The sequence below is a fragment of the Acanthaster planci genome, linkage group LG09 (assembly GCF_054643075.1).
Source record: "Acanthaster planci isolate LZ-2023a linkage group LG09, COTS_SCS, whole genome shotgun sequence".
Taxonomy (NCBI): Eukaryota; Metazoa; Echinodermata; class Asteroidea; order Valvatida; family Acanthasteridae; genus Acanthaster; species Acanthaster planci.
The window spans coordinates 14,651,617-14,675,996 of NC_141785.1; the positions used below are offsets into that span (position 1 = coordinate 14,651,617).

Below are 24,380 nucleotides of genomic sequence, written 5' to 3' on the forward strand. Positions count from 1 at the left end.
CAATGTGGGTCCTGTAGTGCCGCCAGTACAGCGCAGCCAATGGGGCTGTGCATATTGCCAGAACTATGACTATATTCAACATTTCTCACGGACGTCCAAGCTACACTGTGCTCACTGGACATGAACTTGATGGGTTGGAGTCACTGTGACGGAGCCTTGCCGTGTGAAAAGAGTGGCTTCATTCCAGCAAATTCTCGTGTCTGTCTTCTACCTTAATATAGCTTTATATACCTTTTTATAGGTTTTATCACTTGCGACGTACGTAAGCTCACTATCTGTTTTTTCTTCTGAAGCACCGCCCATTATAATGATCGTGTCAGTGTCTAACGGTGGCCACAGGTAGTTTCAAATGTTTACTGTTGAACCAAAAATAAGTAAGGACTTGGGAAACTTTTGGCTTGACATTATGTTGCTGTGTAACGGAGCAGATGGAGAGTCATTAACTTAGTGGAACCAATTTATGAAACTGAAGCCTGAATGAAAGGCTGGAATGAAGCTCGATCTAGAAGATTCTGGAAAAAAAAAATCGCACTACAGTTATGAATATTACACATCGCTTTGCCCTATGACCCTACTGAAAATTCAGTGCTTTGACCCTTCGTCGTGCTATCTTTCATAAAAACAATTAAAGTCACAAAATGTTATCAAATTTTTTAATCATTTATATATTCTGAACCTTAATTAACATACCATTTTTTTTGTGGGTAGGAGCTGCCAAAGTACTTCCCTTAAGTCCCTGTTCACATTAATTGAAACGTTCTAAATGTATCAACTGCTCCGTTACGGCTATCTGAATCTTAGTTCTTAACATGATCATTATGGATCTGCCGAGACGCTACGCTACAAAATTATATATGAATTCGTGTGACCAAGAAAATTAAAACTAAACCGAGGATCAAGAGAATAATTAGTGCAACCCAAATCGCCGTTGCAATAAAACTGGCGTGCTCGTAGGGAGCCAATGCAGCCATGGAAGAAGCGGGGAGCAGGGGGGGGGTTGAAAAAATACGAAAAACAGGCAATGAAAAGAAAAGAGGGAACAATTAAACAATAGAACAAATAAAAGCGTTAGAATTGTTGATTTCCATGAAAATGGCTTAGAATCTTTTGTGACTTGTTAGTCTGCTACTGGTTGGCTTCTCCCCAAAAGAGGGTCATGCCCTTGTGCACCCCTTTTTGAGATGCACGTGAAAACAGCTAAAAAGTATAAACATCCAGATTTAAGTACATTAATTAAGCACGGATCATTCTCCCAAACAAGCCTCCCATAATGAACGTACAAGATTAAAAAATGCCGGTTAATTCTTTGGAAGGGGGGGATCACGAACTGGGGTCTTTTAATTAAACAAAAGTAAATTCATGAAACGATGAAGTTCCTATCCGGAATAAAAGTTACTTTTCTCGAGGTTTCCAAAGGAGAATGATTTCTAAAAGGAAAACAGGGTGCCCCAGGGTAGCCCCGTAAAAACAGACACGTTCCAATATCCAGTCCGGAATTTAGTTCAGTATAAATCCTTATTTGGCTGCTACATCTGTTATGTCTTGTGTGGTTTGGTCTTGGGCGATTCTTTTTCCCAATACATGCGCCGCTCCTGTACAACATTGAATTAAATTTTTCGTTGTGGCTTTTAGGCGCTCCGTACTGTTTGTTCTTTTTAGGAACCCTTGGGGGCGCTCGTTAATGAGTGACATGTGGCCACAAACACTTGCACGTGACGAAGTAAGTTCGACTTCGAGTCATGTTTGACCATGGTAGAATTGTCAGTTCTTTGGACGAGGATTTTGCCTCTTTTAGCTGCACTTTACAGTGTCTATTACTGGCAATTCATCACTAGTCGTCAGCATTACAAAGGCGACGCTATACTGAATGGAAAAACGGTCATAATCACAGGCAAGTGTATTGTTTTCGAGCTTTGTTTGATTTTGTAAAAATGTCGTCTGCTCCGAGTCTGCCATGTCTGCAGACCGTCATCTGGCAGGTGACTTAGCATGCTTATGCACATGACTTATGCCACACAGGCCAAATAGCAAGGAAACAGTGTTAGTGAGTTACATGTACATATTCAATCTTGTTCACAGAAAAAAATCGCTTTGCTATTTTCTTAATAAGGAAACAAATCTTGCCTATAAGATATCCCCCAGCATAACCTGACAACCGCCGCGCGCCTTCTACTTTCTAGTATGGAACAGTGGATAGTTTAACACTTTTGTGTACAATTCCATGAAAATTGATGTGATTGTGAGCTAACAATGTGTTTTACTGCTCAAGACTGGCATAGTTTAGGCAAAAAATGTCTCTGGTTTCTGGTCACTGCGTGTGTCGCCTTAGACCTGCAAGTTGGCAAAATAAAGAAGCCTTTTATTTTGCATAGTCCTAATATGATTTCCAAAAGCTGCCAAACTTACTTGATCGGCAGGAATTCTGCTTCTGCGTAATTTTAAATGGTTTTTGATGGATGGGGTTGAGTAATATGTACGGTGAAAGAATCAGATGACATCATTCGTGTATCTTTACACGAAGGCCGTGTCCGAATCAGTTGGCTGCAGCTTGATATTATGCATGATTCTACATGTATGGGAACTGGCTGTGGATGCTGCCAAATACTCGGTGAAATTTCCGGCCATAGACAGTTGATTCAGAGCCAGGCCCACGTCTGTGAACCAGACAATGGAAGTGGTCTTATGTCCCGCTTACATGTACCTATGCAAATTGAAAACGCTTTTAAGCAACAAACCATGAGGGGCCAGCCTATTTCAGTGTCGGTGAGGTAGTATCGGGATATACGCATGCAGTGCATGCAGTGGCGATGGACATCGCGTGATGAAAGCCATACATGTAACGACTCATGCATCGTCACTTGCTAAGAACAAAGGTACATGTACCGGTACTTGTAGATTAGAGTAAGAGGAGATTTTATTTTCTGAGCTGAAATTTTCCCCAATATTTCATATGGTACTTGTTTCTTATAAGCTAAAACAGAAAACAATGTGCACAGTATATCATTTACCTCATGAGAATTTTAATTTCATTTTGACTGGAGCTGAATTGTTTTCATTTTTTTTTCATATTTAACGTGCAACTTGTTTCCTCTAAGCTAAAGCAGAAAGCAATGTGCAAAGAATGTCAAATACTGCTACCTCAGGAGAATTTCATTCAAAACCGGAAACCGGAGCTGAACATTTATTTTTCGCACTTCATTTTTCCATTGTTGTTGTGCTACCATATTTTAACAAACTCAATCTTGCTAAGAATAGAAGCCTCATGGTTGAGTGAGATGACTGAAACCATCGCCTCTTGTCATATTTTATATTCTTTTTACTTATTCAAAGTTGTTAATTCACACTTCTCATAGTAACAAGGCCATGCGCTCTAAAGTATATGTGCATGTACATCACTTCTAAGGAAAAATAGAGGGGGAAAAAACAAACATATCACCGCACCACTTTTGGACCAAGCCCATGACCTGAAACCGGAGTCTTTTTTTTTTTTTTTTTTTTGCCTTATTGAGTTATATAGACACGTAGCCTTTAGACTAGGAATGTTTAGATGGTTAGTTTACCCTAAGACGGTGTTGCACATTTTCCAACATGTATGTACATGTATTTCAATTTTGCATAATAGGGTCCAAAGCTGGCTTTTCAAGAAGCAATCACAATATCAGCATTATTGAAAACAGAATAAAAAAAAATGAAATCCAATGGTGGTTTGAAACATTCCTATAGGTGCTTGCATTTTGGATGTTTGAATAATCAGTTAAATCTAAAACAATCAATAAATTTTGGTCTCCAGAGGCCCCCTTATAATTTTTTGCAGCTCTAAATGAAAAACCAACTATTAATATCAAATGCATGTATCATTAGACACTGTCATCAAATACATGTATATGCTGTATCGTATGGGCTGTGTTCACAGTTTTGCTGTTCCACCCAGAAACGATCATAAAAATTGATTTGTGGCACCATGGCGATATCATTTTTCAACAAGAAGAAGAACAAGCAACAACAAAACATCCCCGTGTGGCCAAATTCATCCACACGACAATATCGTTGTCTTTTTTCTACCCAATTAAGTTTGGATAGATACAGCCTAAAAATGCAGCTACGATTCTGACCTCAAATCAAAACAGCCATGCCAAGGGTACTCTTCTGTGATCGGGTCATCCAGTTAGGGCCAGTCATAGTGAAACAATAAAACTGACCTCACGGATGAAGATTTTAACATTTTTATTTGATGAGGTCTCAAGAAATTCACAGCACCGAACATGTTCTATCAAAAAGGATGGTTTGGAAGCTTCATACAATAGGAAAACAATTCCCTTCCTACGGCCTTCTAAACTGTCACTGCATTGGGTGTTGACCAACATCTGGTAAATTAAATTGTTAGTTGTGAAATGTAAATTGAAGTTATTCAGCAGCTGGTTTTAGGTACTACCAAGCACATGTTGTAGCACTTTGCTTGGACAGCCTCCTCTGAATAATACTTTCAGTTTGTGTTTGTCATCATGCCTGATGTTAAAGGTCATGATTGAAAAGTAAGACTGTCCAAAACAGGCTTCCAGAACTACAGCTAGGTCTATTGTCTACGTGTCTCCAAGCATTTCCAATGGAGCGAAGACCTAGACCTAGCTCTAGACAACAGATTCGGATGTAGCCCAAGGCCCAAAAAATAGAGTCTCTGGTTTCAAGTCATGGGTCGGCTCCAAAAGTTGTGCAGCGATGCAATTTTTTGTTTTTTGTCCCCGCTTTTTTTTCCTAGAAATGATACATGCACATGTCCTGATACATGCACATGTAGACTGACCCCCTCGCTATTTACTGTTTAAAAGCATTTCCAGCTTGTAGATGTAACACAGGACATAAGACCACCTCGTTTGTCTGGTTCCCAGATGTACAGTAAGTGTACATGTATAATGCAGAAATGACGTCATCTGAAAAAGAGTCCCCGAATAAATGTAGGGATCTGGGGTTTCCCCGGTGAGATAATAATTTTTGATGGGAATATGAACTCTGACCTGCTGGTCTCTGGCACAAGATCAATGTGTGAGTACGAGCGTCCCTTGCCGTGTGCAGACTAAATTACATGTATCTCTGAGCCACGCCCTTCGGCCGGAAGTTGCTTACATTGTATTACATTTTGGCAGGACCTGAGAAGTTTCTGGGTTTTCTCAGTAACAGTTCCCACGTTTGAGACCTGCACCTTGGTGGGCTGGCAGTCACAGCAACATGGCTCCGTGTGGGATAACCTAAGCCCTAAATTTCCGTTGGCTTTAGAGTTCATACCAATTTGGGCAATCTTTTAGACATCAGGGTAAGAGAATTTATGATTGTACGGAGACTTTTCGTTGTGTGAATTTATCATGGGCATAGCGAATGTAACGTTTATTAAGATGTACACGTAAGCCATCACTCATTAATAGTAGGTCCTCTGTCTTTCTGGTTACAATTTCATTGCTGATTGACACCTGGGAATAAATCGAAGGGAATCAAGCCACAGTCGCCTCCAGTCCATTTTTGCCTGGTTTTGCCCCTCCTATCCTCCTTAATTGGCGGACGAATCTCCACCCACCTGACAACTGCAGAAGGACCGGACTGCTACAAAATTACCTGTATATGGGGATCTTGAGGGACTACTTTACTGTACATTTTACTCAACCGTACCCCTTCTAAAACACATGAACACTACGCAGTAGCAGGATTCCAGTCTATCAACTAAGTTTGGCAGCTTTTAGACATCATATTATTCCAAATTAAAAACTTTTTTGCTTGCTGACGCACAGGTCTATGGCAAAGTGCCTGCTGACCAGAAACCGGGGCTTTTTATAGCCTAAAGGTTGTTCTTTACAGTCACTGATTGTAAAATTAATACAAACAAAATCGGAATGGAACATTCAGGAGGCAACTCTGGCATTGGCAGAGTCACAGCCCTGGACTTGGCCCAGCGTGGGGCCCGAGTCATCTTGGCCTGTCGCAGCCTCCAGAAGGCCCAAGATGCCGCCGAGGAGATCAAGGCGCGAACGGGCAACTCCGAGGTTGAGGTGCGCCACTTGGATCTGGCCAGCCTGCAGTCCGTCCGGGAGTTTGCCAGTGGGATTCTTGAGAGTGAAGAGAGACTGGACATACTCATCAACAATGCAGGTGAGAGTTGATGAGGTTTCTCAATCGTTGCATCAGCTGGATAACTAACTACATTAGGTGAAACCCCTGTTAAATCCACCCCACCCAACTTCCCACTTACAACTGTATTTCCCAATTTTACCAGATCAAGTTTGACCAACTCTTTTTTTCTTACCAGGGATTGGGTTTGCCAGAGAGGGTGCTGTCACCAAGGACAACTTTCACCTTATCTTTGGCATCAACCACTTCGGCCACTTTCTCCTCACCAACCTCCTCCTGGACCTGCTCAGGAAGAGCGCCCCTAGCAGAGTAATCACCATCTCTTCCATTGGACACGAATGGGTGTTCTCCCCACTGGACTTGACCCGTGGGGATCATAGCAGCAGTGGCAGCCATGGAAGCCCAGTCCTGTACCCACATCTGAGAAGTTACTTTCAGAGCAAGTTGGCCAACGTGCTCTTCGCCCGAGAGCTGGCTCGGCGACTGGAATCCACCGGCATCACTTCAGTATCCCTGCACCCCGGCGTCATTTACACCCCTATCTGGAGTGACATGCCCGTGGACTGGATCACAACCATCAATCACTTCTTCTGCCGTCCCTTCTTTTGGTGAGAGCATTAATTTTAGTGAAGTTCACAGGCCCCTTTGGTGTTGAAAAGTTCCGTTGGAGCCAACTCTCCTCGTTTATGTAGTTTCTTAAGTGTTTGTCACAGAGTTACAATTCCAAAACAGAAAATAAGTATTTTGGAATTGTGGCTGCTGTTGGGATTATAGGCTTTAGAGGATGTTTTTTCTGAGGGGGAGAGGGGCAAATTTTGGGGGAAGCGGTCATCAGCAATGAGCTGGTAGGTAAACCAGAAAAAGTTGAAGCATTCAATTTGAAGGCTTTTTCCCAAGCAATGGGTGATCTTCAAGTCTTTTTGTCCCTTTTGAATAATTTGTTTCGGCTTGTGTACCAAGCTGTGTTTTCCGTCGTCGACACATTTGTGCTTGAGAACGTTAGATCTTGTATGAAAACGAGCAAAGAACTTTGTATGTACCGTCCATAGTCGACAGTAGGAAGCATTTCTATTGCCTAAATACTGCCTCTGTATTCTTTGTCCAACAGGCTATTTTTCATTGATGAAGAGGCGGGAGCCCAGACCACCCTCCACTGCGCCCTGGATGACTCGATACCAGACCTCTCTGGGAGCTACTTTGACAACTGTCAAGAGACGGCACCGTCAGCACTCGCTCAGGATGATGAGCTTGCCCAGAGACTGTGGGAAGTCAGCTGCGAAGCAACTGGACTGAACTGCTAGGAAAACTAACCAGCCAACTTCTTTATTGATCCATTCATTGACTTCATTTGTGGACCCTGCAATACACTTTTCAGTGGTATCAAATTTTGTAGGAGGAGAAATCTTTAAGAATAAGTTGAATTGGTGTATCTTTAAAGGGAGGGGGAATTTCACCCAATTTGTTTGTTTTAATTTTTTCAGTAAGGGGGGCTTGCATTAGCCTTTGTGGCTTTTTGAAGGGGTGGGGCTAAGTTTAAGGGAGGCAAGGAAATGGAATAGCCCAGAAATCATCATACTCTTTATATTGAAAAAACAAAAATGGATAAAAATTTCCTCCTTTGGAGGACAGGAGCTCACGGTTTCCCCCTCCCCATTCCCAGGGTATTCCCAAGTTGGCCCAGGGTATCCTCAGACCTACCCTAGTACAGTGCATGTACAATATGTGACCCATTGGAGCAAACTGCATTGCATCGTTTGCCCCTTGACCTCATGCCAGGGGTTCTAGGGAGGACCTGTTAACAAAATCGCCTTCTGCTTAAGATGGAATGTATTCATTTTTTATTTGCGGCTCGCATGCCGACCAGGATTAGCAAGTTCTGTCGTTTGCATGGAATATGAAACACTGAACAAAATTGTTTGATGGAAATATTCTGTAATGTTTCCATCAAATCATGTTCTTAATTATTCGCTGATCATTTACAGCCATTTGAATGCATCTAAGATATTTGTGATATGAATTTTCCAACAAGAGTATGTTCAGTATATTAAATATTATATTATATTATTATATTAAATATTATATTATATTAAAACCCCTTATATAGATGAACAATTTGAATATAAAAGAGGTTTTTTAAAGAATATCTATTTAGAATGTTTTTTTTCTTTTATAACTATGTACACGTACGTAGCCTTTGTACCATTTACTGTACAGCGCTCAGTCAACTTTTTGAGGGTGTATTAGCGGTTTTATCTTTATCTATTATGACTTCTGTAGGAAGCAATCTTGTGTCACCGCAAGGCTTTTATTTCAAACTTTAACCTTCTAAATACTTTTCTACAAATTATTTCACCACCTTTAAATGTTTGGTTTAAAATAAGTTATTTAAAATAAGGTACTTGCCAGAACAAAATTATCAAGGTATTCTTAATACTTGTGCACATTCTATAAGAAGTGCGAAAATGGTTTTGGTCGTTGTAAGATCTGTGTCCCAAATTCTTTTTACGGACCGGTCTCTATTCCAAATTACAATTAAAACTTAATTAAAAGGTTTAATAATAATTGCAGTTCTTCCTTTATAGATCTTGGTTTGGCGTGTGTGTGTGTTTCCGTGATATCCTTTACGGTGAAGCGCGTCAGAGGTCATTGGGAAACATTACGCGCACACGGACGGCCTAATTAGTGCCGCCTAATGCAGGCTCAAACGCGCTCTACATACATGCTCACGATCGCGTCCTTTTTTTCTCGAATGGCCTTGCCATTTTTAAATACACCAAGCTTATTGTACCGAGCTTATCCGTCACCTCGCTTTCATTGCCATAAGAGGGTTTTCTGTTATTTTCCAGACGCCGTGTTTTGAAACAAACAATAATATTTGGCTGACATAATAATTAAGTCTGTACATGAAAGAGTTTTTAAGACTGCTAATTAAAATGTACACTTCAAGGATAAAACACTTCCTGGCAGCTATGCCCGAAAGAACATTTTCACCCATGAACATTTGACCCCATAGACTCCACCCACGTTGATCAAATCCTTAAAAGGTATAGCCAATGACAATTTGGAAGGTGAAACTGGGCCATAGTTGGCGGATGTAGGGTGGGGTGGACCATGCTGGGAGACCCAGGCGCCTTCAGCTGATGTGGTCCAGAATGTTGGCGATGGCGTAATTAGGATTAAGGGTAATTATAATAAAATGGGCGTATCTGAACCGTTGCGCATGCGTTTTTGTAGGAAGGTTGGGACAATTATAAATTGGGTGCACGGACGTACATAAAACAATCTTGCTCTCTCGGCCAGTTGCATGGAAGCTCAGTTAGAAGAGCGCTTGACTTGTTAGCGGCAATCCAAGGGTTCGATGCCTTTTGAAATATCAATCAACTGACGGAAAAAAATCTTGTCAGGTTGACTAATTTCCAGTTGTACCCAGCTGACCCTGAAGAGCTAGTCAACTTTTACCGAATTCTTGTCAAATTTGACTGCATATTACGACAGGGCGATCAACCTTTTCGTTTTGCGACTCCACTTCATAACCCAGTATAATGAAGGATCATTTGCACCAACACGATTCTGCCTTGCCCCACACTTGCACCCACAGCCACCGAGGTCTGGCACCCCACCGGTAGGGCTGAAGTCTGCACGGATACTCGAAGCGTGGATAAGGGTAGCTACCCCTTTTAAGTCACTGACAAGTCTACAACTCCGGAAATTTCTCCTTCTCACTGCTACAAAGGAGGTGAAAAGTCATCGCAACCTGTAAATCACTAAGTGCGTCATGTAATCATTGTCATATAAATCCTAACATGGTTCCTTTAATCATCTTTAACTCTATCTTAGATTTAAGGCTACAGCTTTCATGTCAAAATTCCAGAAAATCTCACCACTTAAAAAGTCTGTTCGTTGTACTGGTCAAATAAACCTGAAATGGTGTTTGTTGTGATCCATCCGACTGAGCAGCATCTACTTCGACTACTTGAATCTGGCAACATGGCAAGAAAATTGAATTTTTCCGTTCACTTGAAAATTTATTTTCTGCAGCCTCCCACCTTTTTTACGCGCATGAATGCTATATTTGACAAACAGCAAAAAAATCCGAACCGAAGCAAATTAGTGTTGAAATTGCTGGAGCATTGAGATTTTTCCTCAAGTTGCATCTCACTCTTATTCATAAATATCCAAATTCACATTTGAAAAAAAAAATTGAAAAAGTATACAGAAATGCCCTTTGAAAATGAAATAAAACAACGGCTAAAAAACACGGCTATTAATGAGACACGAGAGTGTACTCACCATGACTGCGTTGGAATCACATTTCATAATACATAAAATAATATTTGTATATGTATTATTTTAATGAAAATACAAAGTTAGAAAGAATCCACGAAAAAAACAAAAAACAACAGAATCAAGTACCTATGGCATGTACTGTGCAAGCACGGGCCGGAGGAAGGAAATGAAAGAAAACAGTAAAGGCGCCCTCTATAAACACCATGAAGCAAAGGGCAGCAGTACACGACGCGTCGCGTCGTGCGTCGTGCTTCAGGCGACGCGATGCACGACGAGACGTACGACGCGACGCACGACACGACGGGCGACGGAAGGGGTGACGTCGCGTCGTGGCGTCGGAGCAACGGTATGACGCGACGCCAAAATGGTGGGAATAGAACACCATACACATGTACACGGAAATTCTCGATGGAGCCGGTGTACATGCTCATGTGGTCATGCACGAATAGTACATTTTAAAGTGGGATATATACCGTTAATTTCAACATTTTCTCCTGTCAATTTTATAATGACAGATAGACCTCGGTTTCAATAATAAACTTCATGTTAACTTACTGTACTTTTGTGATCGTCTTTCGTTCCCGAGTCACTGAATTCTTACGCTCGTACGTACACGTACGCAGGTACGTACTGGGTCAGCGAGCGGCTTGCGCGCGCTGCTTTGTGCTGACAAATGACGAACGCCCTGACCAAAGGCTAGGTGTCACGCGTCTTTGAATAACTACGCCACGCATTCACCCGCTTGGAAGGGGAGAACTTAGCAATCCTATGTTATCGGTTCAATGGTGGCTGGTTAGTAAAACGTTATGCGTGACCGGATTCACAGCAGACTTTGAAAACAAAACAAAGACAAAACAAACAAACCCAAGAAATCAAGACTGGGCACCAGCAGTGTAAAGCAGTCTCAGAAAAAGTGAGGTAAACTTTAATGCAGCTTGTAGTCCGTGATGTGTAAGACAGACGCTTAAATTTCGGAGCGTAAACAAAATCATAAACCCTCAAGGACTGGGTACAAAATGAACACACCATGTGTTTTGGTGTGCTACACACAAATGCACCTGTGCACAAGTGACATTAAGCGATGTCCAGATATCATTTTCGGCGCGCTTTTTGGTGGATTACAAACCGTTGGTTTCCGATTTTTCTCTTGAAATAAAAAGAACCGTGATTATTGATAAGTTTATGTTTTCACATGCCTGCATTCACATCCTACGTGCCATTGTTAGCATATCGGGGATCAGAGACCTGACTTGGTGTCCAGTTTCGGGACAACGTTCTTACTGGGGCGGAGACTGCGATGAAACCCCTCCAGGCCTATGGACTGTTGGATTTGAGTTGGACGAATTGGCCTTTCACGAGTTACATTTGAATAAAATCTAGTACACCGAGTTCTTTAATTTCACGTGAACATAATTTGAATTCTCCATACTAACGGCACTGTTGCCATACCGTGTGATTCCCGGGGCACGCGTTTGCTTAGTTAAACCTGGTTTCCATACGGTCCTTTATAACGCAGACGGAATGCAAAGTGTCAAGACGCAGACAGTCGCGGAAGAGACGCTATGCGACGCCATTCTACCAATTTTGTATTTTAAATGGCGTCCGAAACTCAGAAAACTTTTGCAATGCCTTTTTAGGTGGCAGTGTTGTCTCTTGAAGCCACACTGATACTCAAATTGATGTCATTTGTCAACGGTCAGCTATTTTGTTGACAATTGGGGATGTATATGCTAGTAATAAGGAAAAATGGACAAAATGAGTGGTACTAAGCGATTGAAACATCGTTGTACGCCCGTCATGCCGGCGTGCGTGTTCGTTTGGGCCTACTCAGCGACCCAACGCAGATCCGTCTGGGGCTGGTTTGCGTTTGAGGTGACATTTCAGTTTGACATGTTTCCATTTGCCTGCGTTGCAGTTTGCGCCCTGATTACGTTGCTCTCTACGTTTCTAACGTCGATATGGAAAACAGGCTTTATTTAAAAGACGCTTTGCACCAATACACTGTTTTCAATAGGAGACGACGGGCACGGAGATTGATGTCAGGCCATTCCTTTGTTCGTCATTTAGGCCTACACCTACTAGTGACAAGTTTAAGACGTACGTCGTTGCATCGTGGGCGGGTCTGACGATAACTCTGGCTGTTGTGGGCTGTACGAGTTCCAGGTGTATGGGGCTTGGTATCAGGGGCCAATTTCACAGAACTGCTTAAGCACAAAATTTGCTTAAGCATGAAAAAAACCTTGCTTGGCAAATCAGGTCACCAACCAAAATAAAGAATTTGATCTGGTAACCTTTTTTTTTTAAGCAAGGTTTTTGTGCTTAAGAAAAGTTGGTGCTTAAGCATCTCTGTGAAATTGGCCCATGGTGGGTAACAAGGTACATGTGCCTAAAGTAAAATTGTGCGTCGGGTATTCGTGTAAGGGAGTCCCCGCTCAAAAGCAAAGTTTATTATTCACAGCGATTTTTCAATACAAGTTTCTTAATCAGTATAAATCAAGTACATGTCGTTACCCCCAAGATGTCTGGGGTGCTCTGCTCTGCCCATCCTTTCTATTAAAAAGAAGCTATTAAAATATACACTCTTCTGGGTGAGCTTATAAAACAATAATGAGATTTCAGGAACGAAGTCTTGGGGTTGAACAAGAAAGAGACATTCCATATTTTTCGATCGGGAATACAATGCGGGTCCTGAGATCATTGCAAATATTTACCTCCCTACAGTTGATGGGTTTTAGATTAAGTTGGGCTGGCTCAATTCAGCTCTCGTCAGTAAAGATTGGATTAAAGAATATTTCGTATGTGCAGATAATTACCTAGACATTTTTCTCAGCTGTACACTGCTTTAACCGGTGTCCTATTTTCATTTAAGCTTTTACCCAAAAGTGACCATAAAAATAATTTTGTAACTTTTATTTGTGTACAAGTACACTTAGGCCGGGTCCGAAACGGGCTTCCAGAGCTAGGGCTAGGTCTATTGTCTGCGTGTCTCCACGTATTTTCAATGGAGTGAAGACCTAGACCTAGCTCTAGACAACAGATTCGGATGCAGCCTGATTTGCAGTGATCGTCACGTGGGTCCCTATTTTAGATTTTCTGGGGAGAGAGAGGTCGATATTTCAAAGGCAGATATTGCTCATTCAAGTCCAGCTGTTTTTCATTTTTTTAATTTACAAGACTTTACCAAGGCCATTTTTTAGCATAACTATAGTCCGTCGATGGGTTCGTCATCTGTACGTACGTATGTAGCAGGCATTTAATCTCTCGAGCATTTCAGTCCAGTTGCTTCGCAGCTGACTTCCCACAATCTCCGGGCCAGGTCGTCGTCCTGAGCGAGTGCCGATGGCTTCGTCTCCTGACAGTTCTCAAAGTAGCTCCCAGAGAGGTCTGGCACTGAGTCGTCCAGGGCGCAGTGGAGGGTGGTCTGGGTACCCGCCTCCTCATCAATGAAGAGCAACCTGTTGGTATAGACAATTGTTATTGTTTGAACAAGTTCTTCAATATTTTTTTTCTTTTTCGAACTGGGTGAAATACAAAATGAGAAGTTTTGGGGGAAGAAGGCGAGAATTTAAAAGTGAATTTTCCCCACGCTTAAACAACTATATACAGGATTGTAGAACGGTGAAAAGATCCCTCCTTCAGGTAAGTCCCCCAAGGGAGGTTTATAACAAATATGCCCTTTACGCTTTTTGACAATTATCTTCCTTTGTGGAAAAAACACATTGTTTGAACGGTTCACCACTGACCACATTATTGGAGAAAGTGTATGGTACAACACTCCCGTCAGGGGCGAGTCAGCATCCATGAAAGTTTTCCATATTGGAGTATAGATGACCCCCGGATGTAGCGAGACAGACACCACTCCTCTGGATGCTTCTCGTCTCGCCAACTCGCGACCGAAGAGAATATTAGCAACTTTGCTGATGTCGTAGCCCTCCAGGTGAGGGTACAAGATACTGGCGACGCTGGGGTCTTCGCGGGTCAGGTTCATCTGGCCCTTGACATAGTAATTGGCTATGGACGAGAGGGTGACCACCCTACTGGGGGCGCTCTTGCTCAGCAGGTCCAGAAGGAGGTTGGTGAGTAGGAAGTGGCCGAAGTGGTTGACGCCAAAGACGAAATCGAAGTTGTCCACAGTGACAGCTGTGCGAGACTTTATACTGTATACACCTGAATAGGGGCATCGAAGTAAGCAGACACTGGACTTCTTGTCGAAAATGGTTTATATCAGATTGTGGCAGAGAAAGCATACTAAAAATATTCCAAAATTACACACAAACATTGCATTTTCCCTTTCAGCAGTCAAAATTTACTAACTTTGGTCACATATTTTAACATATGTGATCAAAGGCCTCTGTGTTTTCTGCCAGTGGTTTGTACTATTGTTCATATTGTGTGAATGTGAACATTACTTTTGCGTCTTGCAGGCTTATTAATTTAGCACTGGCTGTGCATTTTTCTTTTCTTTTTATTTTTGCATTTACACCAACTGTGGCCCGTCATACCAAGTTCAATGAGCCCCAAGCCGGATTAAGAGAGGGGCGCACGTTTCCTAGCAATGTAAGCTCCTTTGGTCAGAGCTGCCTTTCTCTGGCTTAAGAACGACTTTGAAATGCACGTGTTCCGAGCGCGTCGCTACCAAAAAAAATGAACACTCCCGATAAACATGTCTCTTTCCAACCATTGAGGGGGTGTTTCTGCTCAAGGTAGATACGATTTGATTTAGCGACAAGCATACGGTGTGGGAAAGCGCTCCTGAAGTATACATCTGTTTAATACCAACCTGCATTGTTAACAAGAATATCTAGTCTCTCTTCACTTTCGATGATCTTGCCGGCAAATTCCCGGACGGACTGCAGACTGGCTAGGTCAAGGTGGCGCACCACAACCTCCGAGTTGCCCGTACGCGTCTTGATCTCCTCGGCGGCGTCTTGGGCCTTCTGGAGATTGCGACAGGCCAGGATGACACGGGCGCCTCGTTGGGCAAAGTCCAAGGCCGTTAATCGTCCGATGCCGGAGTTGGCTCCTTTAAAAAAGACAATAAAAGGTTTAAACCTTGATTAGATATGTACTGTGTGGCCTTGGTCCCAAAACTGCTGACCTCTTCTCGCTGATAGATTTAAACAAAATTTTCAAGTTGGTTTCAAGTTACTTCCACGAGGGTTTTATGAAAATATTCAGGTAGACCTCTCTAAGCTTACCAATCCAATGCCCTAAATGTAGCCGCAGAGCGGCAAAGGGCGCGCGTTGCTTTGTCTGCATTCTTGGGACAGTTCTATATGCTTACCTGTAACAATGGCCATCTTTCCCTTGAGGGAAACATCTCCAGTAAAGTACCTCCGACCTGCAATCACATGCCAGTAATACACAGCGTACAAAACCACCAAAGTGGGCACAAGCAACTTCCACAGTCTGTACAGAAAAGCCATTTTATGAACTCGAAAACTGTAGTGTTTAGCGCTATTCAAAGTCAAAGTGCAGTTTTAGTCCAATCTAAAATCGACCTTTTCAGTTTGAATTCTGCCTTGACCATCGTTCCCCTTTGGACTTTTAGTACAATATCCAAAAGACAAACAAGACGATACAATCTAAGTAGAGGTCTATATAGAGAAACGGTGCCCTTTTGTCAGATAAACTCTTCTTCATGCAAACACAGCATTAAACAAAGATGCGGTAACTTGTGACAAACACGGAGTCTTAATCACCGCTCAGTGCCAAAGTACAAGTTTCAAAATAGGAATTAATGAGTTTAAATTGAGTGCGTGTATACGTATCAAGACAAAGTGTCTCACGAATGTTCAGCGGGTCAGCAAACCTTTCTAAAAATAAGTGTATATCTGTATGTATGCATGCATGCATGCATGTATGTCTGTATGTATGTATGTACATGTATTTATGTATGCATGCCTGCATACATGCATGCCAGCATGCATGCATTCATGCATGGCTGACGAGAGGGTTATCGACCATAGGTTTATCGAGCATCGTGCTTTACACCTGTGCCGCGTCTGACAGAACTGCAAAACTTGAATAGGCTCATCATCTGTGCACATATATAGGAGCATTTAATCTTTCGAGCATTTCAGTCCAGTTGCTTCGCAGCTGACTTCCCACAATCTCCGGGCCAGGTCGTCGTCCTGAGCGAGTGCCGATGGCTTCGTCTCCTGACAGTTATCAAAGTAGCTCCCAGAGAGGTCTGGCACTGAGTCGTCCAGGGCGCAGTGGAGGGTGGTCTGGGCACCCGCCTCCTCATCAATGAAGAGCAACCTGAAAAGAAAAAAAAAAACACGATTTTTAAAAAATGTCTTTTTCATCCTTCGTGCTTGTGATTGTTTAACTGAACGGTACCGGTACACTTTCAAATGCTATACATTATTAAATGAAAATCACATTTTTTTCCTGTTGGTAGTCGGTCAGTACCGTAACTGTAAGAACTTAAAACGATTGCCTGCCTTGCGTCGTCAGAGAAGACCCATATAAACACGCACGGGGGCAGGGCATGATAGGCTTGCAACGACGTCCTTTTAGTAGTATACCACACCCATTTTGCCCATTTTCTCCTTAAAAAGGTTTTTCAAGTAACGTAACAAGAAGAGCAAAGGCATTACAGGAAGCGTACCATGTATGTGGAGGCCCATGGGTTTTCGAATCTGTGTGTATTAAATTTTCTTTTGCCAATTTCATACATACATCAGAATATTGAGAGACTTCAAACGCGCGTGTTTCCGCGCACATCTGTGTAAATTGAACGCTGACCATCGAGCACACATATAATTGTCAATAAATTAAAATACATCAAACTATAGTATCGGTTTGGCTTCAAGGGGGGGAAGTGCCACCAAAAGAAGTATTTCATGCAATTTTTTATCGAGTTTTGGACGTTATGTTGTTTAATTGTTAGGTGGAATGACATCACGCAGGGTCTCTTTCGTGACTGTCTGCGTCTTGACGTCTCCGTGCCATTGGCGTTGGTTACGACAATATGAAAACCAGGTTAAATGACCGACAACCATCAGCGTTTGGTTACCCAAAACTGAAAAAGATACACGTATAGCATTTACCACATTAAAGGCGACAGCATGTAGTACACGAAACCTCTCAGTCTTGATTTGACCGTCATGTGGGTTTTCCAAATGGGCGTGTAGACAACACCAGGATGGAGAGAGACAGACACCACTCCGCTAGACGCCTCGCGCCTTGCCAGCTCCCGGGCAAAGAGCACGTTGGCCAGCTTACTGATGAAGTAGGACTCCAGATGTGGATACAGGATGGCCGAGTTGGGGTCCGAACGAGTCAGGTTCAGCTCGGCCGGTGAAAAAATGTGCACTATTGAGGAGACGGTGACCACCCTGCTGGGGGCGCTCTTCCTCAGCAGGTCCAGAAGGAGGTTGGTGAGGAGGAAGTGGCCGAAGTGGTTGATGCCGAAGACGAAGTCGAAGTTGTCGTTTGTCGAGGAAACATTTTGCACTTGCTGGTCGGCAACTCCTGAAGGCAGATTTGGAAATCATGAGTCGGCAATGCTATTCCAATTATTGGCATTAAAAACTCTTTCAAATGGCTTATTACCTGCGTTGTTTATGAGTATGTCCAGCCTTGTTTCCGTTGCCACGATGTCGCTTGAAAATTCTCGCACTGACTGTAAGTTGCCAAGATCCAAGCGGCGCACCACAACCTCCGAGTTGCCCGTTCGCTCCTTGATCTCCTCGGCGGCGTCTTGGGACTTCTTGAGATTGCGACAGGCTAGGATGACCCGGGCGCCTCGCAGGGCCAAGTCCTGGGCGGTCACTTTGCCAATGCCAGAGTTGCCTCCTTTGAGGGAGAGGAAAAAGTCTAACCAAGAACAAGGAAGTTTTGCTCTTTTGTCATATTGTCGGCGATAATAGGTCTTTGTTAAATGAAGCACGGAATGGGACTTAGTCTAGTCTCTGTCTCTCTCCCAGCTTTTTGGAAAACAATGTCGCCAAATTTATATGTACTGATGCTCAATGAAAGTTCCTGACACGAATCTTAACGCTGGTCAGCTCTCCTTAAGAAGGAATTAATGCAGTACGCCCCCTTCTTACCCCAAATGTCTAACACAGAATATTTAACGCAAGGTGCACCTTTTTTGTTCCGGTGCTGCACCATACCACTTTTCTATCCACGATTGAAACGACTGGCCCTAATGCTTCACGCACGCGGTGCATGCAGTACTCTGCATGCAGCCATTTGCGAGTTAAATTTGAAGAAAATCTGGTACACTGAGTTCTTTAGATTAATTTACGTGAACATAGCAATTTGATTCTCCACACTGAAGACACTGTTGCTGTACCTCGTATATATAGAGGGATTTCATATTAGCGCTGTCTGCGCATATCAGCATCGAAACCGCGGCTGTCTTTGGATGCGTTCGATTAGCTTACACGTGTAAGTCAAACTTACACCAGAGCGTTCGTTTAGCCATCACGTGATCCTCGTGCCTGCCCTGGTGTCAGCCACTACTACCCCAGCTGGCGAGCGGGTATCTGGAGGCTGCCCGAGTGTAATGACGTCACGGATGGACTGTTAGAGCATGGACGTACATGATGGAACGTGGCGGGGACTTGACCTTTTTCCCAGAATGCCTTGGAAAACACACTGCAGCGTTCGATAAGCCTCATTTTGAGGCTTCCCTTGAGTGTAACACTGGTGTGTTCAGGGAAAATAATCGAACGCACTCCATGTTGAACTTCCTCTCGCGCGCCCGCGGAGTCGGCACAGTAAATGCAGCATCCGGTTCGTAAGTGATGCCACTTCAGTTTAAACCACGCCCACTGCAAATGCAGATACACAACCATCGCAGGTACGCGATTAGTTCGCGGTAAATTGCCGTTATTTTTTGTTTGATTTGACGTGTTTGGAGCCTGAAAAGTCTGAATTTAACATAATTTATGTATTTTGTGTCTTGACTCCTTACTTTCAATCGTCTGATCGTATTTAGATTTGAAGCTGACACATACAGCCTCGTTTTCAAACGCGGAAGTGCACAAACCGACGCTAAAAGTGTCGTATTGGGATCCCTCTATACCAACCTTGTGATTCGGAGCAAGTTTTCCTTAATTACACGAGAGACGCCTTCCCTTAATATGTTGTTTTCAATGGAAAAGAAGGGCACAAAGGAACCAGTCCATTCCAGAAGTGGTGGTTGCTATGCAAAAGCTTGCTCAGAATCACGAGGCATAGCAACAACGCCAATAGTCAAGGGAATTCAAATTATGTGCAATCAGACAACTCAGTGTACCAGATTTTACCCAAAGTTTAACTCGCAAAAGGCTCACTGGTAAGTTCTGCTGAGTTCACTAGCATGAACATTGACAGTTGACAATTTCTTTTGAAAAGGATTGTTTGGCCGAAAAAAAAATCTTGGGAGTGTGTGAACAATTGGGCAGAATCAACTTCCTGGTTTCAGGGCTTTTGTCTCGGAGGGCAGGGTTGATAAAACTAGCGGTCGAAGAATGGTCGCCAGTACCTTAAGACACTTGAAGGATGGCATATGAAAAAATGGCCGCTTGCAGGTCTAGAAACTATACCTAGCCAGGGAGAATTATGCGAATATATGTACTTTAAAACAGAATTGGAACACCCGCTAAAAATTGAAAAGAAAAGGAAAAGTTAAGGATGGGACGAAAGTTGAATTTTTGTTTGTTTGAGAATCCCCAGTGCTGTTGGCATCCATGCTACAGAAACCTGGACTTTGCTGATCTTACACTGTTTTCAATGAAGTTAGTTCACTGCACCCCTCGGATATACCTTGCAAGATATGGGACGGAGGGTTACCCCCAAGTTATATGTCCAATCCCTATACACACTCCAGACTATTGTTACCTACACATAGTGGTTTGAGCACGCATCGGGGGAGGACGTGTTTTTAATTCGTTCTCGTCATTTTGTAAGTCTTTTATTTGCTTCGGTTCTTAATTTTGGTCTTTCGTCTATTGATTTTGAACAGTAGATGGTTGTCAGCCAACGGTACTTGGGAGGCCAACTGCAATGCAAATCCATTGACTGTGCTGTATTGCAAATCGCGGAGGAAGTTGCTGATCTAAAAGTCCTCATAAAGGTGAATCAACCTGATACTATTTGTGGTACAGGCTTAATTCAACTATTGGGAGTGGCGAAATATAATCTAACTACAAAGTCTTTAGGAAGGATAGAGATACAAAACACCACAGGATGGGGGGGGATCAGGCAGTTTCAATTAATGAATGTTCCAACATGGATAGTAACTGTGAAGTTATATGGACGGAAACCAAAAATAGCAAATCCAAAGCAGTCGTGATTGGAACATATTATCGACAAACTTGGTCTACAAATTGACGAGCTGACGAAATCTGTGGCTGTATTTAAAGGGAAAATAAACTCTAATGTTGTTGTTAATTTGTTAGATTTTAACCTGCCAAATAAAAACAGGAATAATTACACTATTACCGGATCACAAGGCTACAGCAAGATGGCTGGAGATAAGCTCATAAAGATGGTTACTGAATGGCTTCAAGCAACGTGTCAAAGAGCTTAGTCCGTCACAGGGAGATGCACGTAATATCTTTGATCTTCTTTTGAATAACCAGGTTGTAATTAAGAACATTGAGATTGTAGAAGGAATTTCTGACTACGACATGGTTTCAGTCGACGTCGATGTAACTCCAAAGAGGAAGAAGCAACTCAGGAGGAAAGTTTATATGAGGTAAAAAGCAAACACAGAAGGTAAATTACCAGATTTTAAACGGAAGCACATCCAACAGGTAATGCTTGATCTTTTGGAAAAGCATGTACCCCACAAGTTCACATCAAGTAGATATAATCTACCATGGTTCAACAATGATCTTAAAAGAGAATACAGAAGAAAAACACGTCTCTACAGGAAAGCAAAAAAGGGAAAAAAGGAAGAAGATTGGTAAGCCTTCCGACAATCTCACAAGGCTATGAAAAATCATCTCCGCAAAGCAAGAACTCAGTATCTAAATTCATATCTCCACGAAAATTTTAAGGCAAATCCCCAAACCTTCTGGTCATTCATTAAGAAGGTTCAGAAGGAAAATGTTGGAGTGTCTGATCTGAAAGATGGCGAGCACATCATAAGCGACTGCAAAGCGAAAGGCAATTTATTAAATCAGCAATTTCAGAGTGTCTTTACAACCGAAATTCATAAAGACGATATTCCAGATAATCAATAAGTTGGTCGATGTTCAGTCTGATAGTATCCTCACTCCAAATGTTACTTTTCACTGTTAGAGTCCAGGGGTCATACACCCCCCCCACCAAAAAAACCCCAAAACAAAACAATTGGAAATCCGTTCTCATAGCAAGGTTTTTGACAATACCTTCTTCCCCAGAACACTTAGGGTTTGGAACAACATACCACAATCGGTGGTCAATGCAACATCAGTGTCAGCATTCAAGGAGGCAGTCGGGCAATATTTTCATCGAAAGGTTGTTTTCAATTTGGCGTCAATCTCCCCAAATGAGGCGTAAACCTAATGCAGTTGGTGTGATGGGTCCCCAGGATGCTTTGCAGATACAGATCCCCTATGTCTGTAAAGAATTACTGAGATTCCGATCAAACAATGACCAACACAAGGGTGCGTGTGGGAGGTTACTCTCCGTCCCATATCTCGTTTCATCTGGAAGTCATCTGGGTTCAAGGATCAACATACCTGTTATGATGACAGTCTTCCCCTTCAAATCAACATCGCCAGTGAAGTACTTCAGACGGGCGAACACGTACCAGTAATACACAGCGTAGGCAGCAATCAAAACGGGCACCAAGTATCGCAGTGAACTGGACAAAGACGCCATCATGAAGGCAAACCGAATATGCAACCACACAAATGAAGCAAAACCACCACGGTGGTCGTGTATGTATTGATATATGCGCATGTCCAATGCAATATTAGACTCGCCTTGCAGCCGTTCATCGGTTTTTCAACAGTAAAAACACCACTAATTTGTGTGAACTGCGGTAGTCAAGCGTTTACAGCATAATGGTTTGTGATGAGTGGGACGTGGGTACGAATCCTGGGTCGAACTTGTGAACAAGGAGGTTTTTTTTCCAGGAAAATAAAGCCCGAATGTTACAGGAGCCTAATTTCACAGGTGAAGTTTTCATGGTTGGTTGAGCACCATATATGTTATGCTTTGTGCATGGTTGTGAACCGTGGTTTGCCTTCATACGGGTTATTGCAAATAATAGCCCCGAAGGTTGGTTATACCAGGCACGAAATGGGACAGAGGGGTACCCCCCAAGGTCAATCCCAATACACACTCCAACGTATTGTTACTTAACACACACACCCCTAGATGTCTGAAAAGAATTCCTGAGATACCAGTATATCAATGACCAACACAAAGGCGGGGGGGGGGTTCTCTCTGTCCCATAGTTTGCTTCATATGCCGAGGGTTTAGAATGGCAAAAACGCTCACAGCTTCATAGCGGTCGCTTATCTAAAATATTATACGCACACAGGGGTATCATTTGGCCAACCGCCTTTATGATCCGAGATACCCCTTCTGTTTGAGAACAGTCAACTTATTACGTAACACTGCGACTTGTGGGCCCTTGCTATGTCTACCTTTGACCGAGTGCTAATTACTGTGGAAAAACAGACCCCTCTATCATTGAAACCAAACTCTTCACCCGAGACATGCTGCCCACCCTCTGTGTCCTCGATTTTATCACAAGTCACTATTAACTTTTTACAAGTAGAAAATTGGGATTTACTTGTTTTAATCTAACAAAAGATGCCGTGTCCGTTTCCCATCTCAATGAAAACAAGATGAAAGCAAGTAAGCAGAAACTATACGGTGATTGATTCAGTGTTTACTATGTTGTATTATGGTTCACTCACCGGTAAATGTTTACACCACAGTGCTTGTTTTTCTGTTCCTTTTTCAATAAAAACCTGGAATTCAAAAGTACCAGAGTGAAAATTATATGTTTTGACATGTATTTTGCCTCAATTTGAACTTTTTACAGAGAAAAGAGGAAAATGTACTTTTTAAATCCCCACCAAAACAACATGGCCGCCATCATTGTCAATAAATTCAAATACACACCACTGATAAATCTTTTCATCTCAAACTTATTTTAAAAATACTCAAAATTATCAAAGGTTTCCATGCTGGACAGAAAAATTGTATTTGACATATCTTCTTTCATTTTCCTTTTAATTCTTAGTGGGTTGATCGCTGAATTTTTCAGAAATTCTCAACCATAGCAGACGACCCCTAAAATGAAGGGAAATTCACTGCAGGAAAAGCAGCCATTTTGAAAATGCATCCCGTTGCAAAACAGCTAAATAGTGCCACTTTCGGACCCTACTGCATCCAAATTGCTCATATTCCTTCAATTCCCCAATTCCATGGCTCTCGATCAGGACTCTCTAATGTAGAATATTTTCAGTAACTTTAATAATATAGCATGGCGGACATATTTCTGACCTATTCGCGAGGGTTCACCCAAAAGTCTTTGCACTGGGATACGCTTGAGTAAATCCTTTTGTGCATTCGTTGTAACTAAACTGAAATAACAAAAACAACCTACGAAACACGATGGAGACGCCAGCAAGACATAACCTCTATTGAGAACACGTACTTTATTCAACAGTATTGACTTACTCGGGACATGTGTTAAAACGAGTTCCAAAATCATCATTTACAACACTTGTTTTACAGATTCCGTTTAACTTGGTTTGTGACTGACAGTGGCGTAAATTTGTGCCGGAAATTTTTTTGGAGGGGAGGCGAGGATTGGGAATGGGGAAAGGTAGGGGTATGGCCTGCCTTGCCATGAAAATTTGAAACACGGAGGAGGGGTGTAGCGGACGTTGCGTTTGACATAAGTTTAACCATTAATTTTGATTACATGTGTTAAATATACGTGTACCAGTTTTCCTTTTATTTTTTAAGAAATTCATGTATGTTTATTTTATTCCACTGTAGAGACCCAGTCTAGACCTGGTTACCCA

The 24,380-nt window shown here is 42.4% G+C and overlaps 3 protein-coding genes across 3 annotated transcripts; 1 reads left to right on the forward strand and 2 right to left on the reverse strand.

The window, feature by feature from the left end:
* The first annotated feature begins 1,701 nt into the window (after positions 1 to 1,701).
* Positions 1,702 to 8,695, forward strand: LOC110982275 (retinol dehydrogenase 13-like). The gene is made up of 4 exons (XM_022240578.2): positions 1,702 to 1,891; positions 5,893 to 6,135; positions 6,293 to 6,722; positions 7,223 to 8,695. Exons 1-4 carry the CDS (start codon positions 1,750 to 1,752, stop codon positions 7,413 to 7,415), a joined length of 1,008 nt encoding a protein of 335 aa, XP_022096270.2. The 5' UTR covers positions 1,702 to 1,749; the 3' UTR covers positions 7,416 to 8,695.
* A 4,123-nt stretch (positions 8,696 to 12,818) lies between these two features.
* On the reverse strand, positions 12,819 to 15,828 carry LOC110982271 (retinol dehydrogenase 13-like). Its single transcript, XM_022240574.2, has 4 exons — positions 15,686 to 15,828; positions 15,182 to 15,424; positions 14,145 to 14,568; positions 12,819 to 13,856 (listed from the first exon to the last, which is right to left on the reverse strand). Exons 1-4 carry the CDS (start codon positions 15,825 to 15,827, stop codon positions 13,655 to 13,657), a joined length of 1,011 nt encoding a protein of 336 aa, XP_022096266.1. The 5' UTR covers position 15,828; the 3' UTR covers positions 12,819 to 13,654.
* LOC110982270 (retinol dehydrogenase 12-like) lies at positions 15,802 to 22,524 on the reverse strand. Its single transcript, XM_022240573.2, has 4 exons — positions 22,071 to 22,524; positions 17,965 to 18,207; positions 17,460 to 17,883; positions 15,802 to 16,665 (listed from the first exon to the last, which is right to left on the reverse strand). Exons 1-4 carry the CDS (start codon positions 22,291 to 22,293, stop codon positions 16,464 to 16,466), a joined length of 1,092 nt encoding a protein of 363 aa, XP_022096265.2. The 5' UTR covers positions 22,294 to 22,524; the 3' UTR covers positions 15,802 to 16,463.
* Positions 22,525 to 24,380: the final 1,856 nt, after the last annotated feature.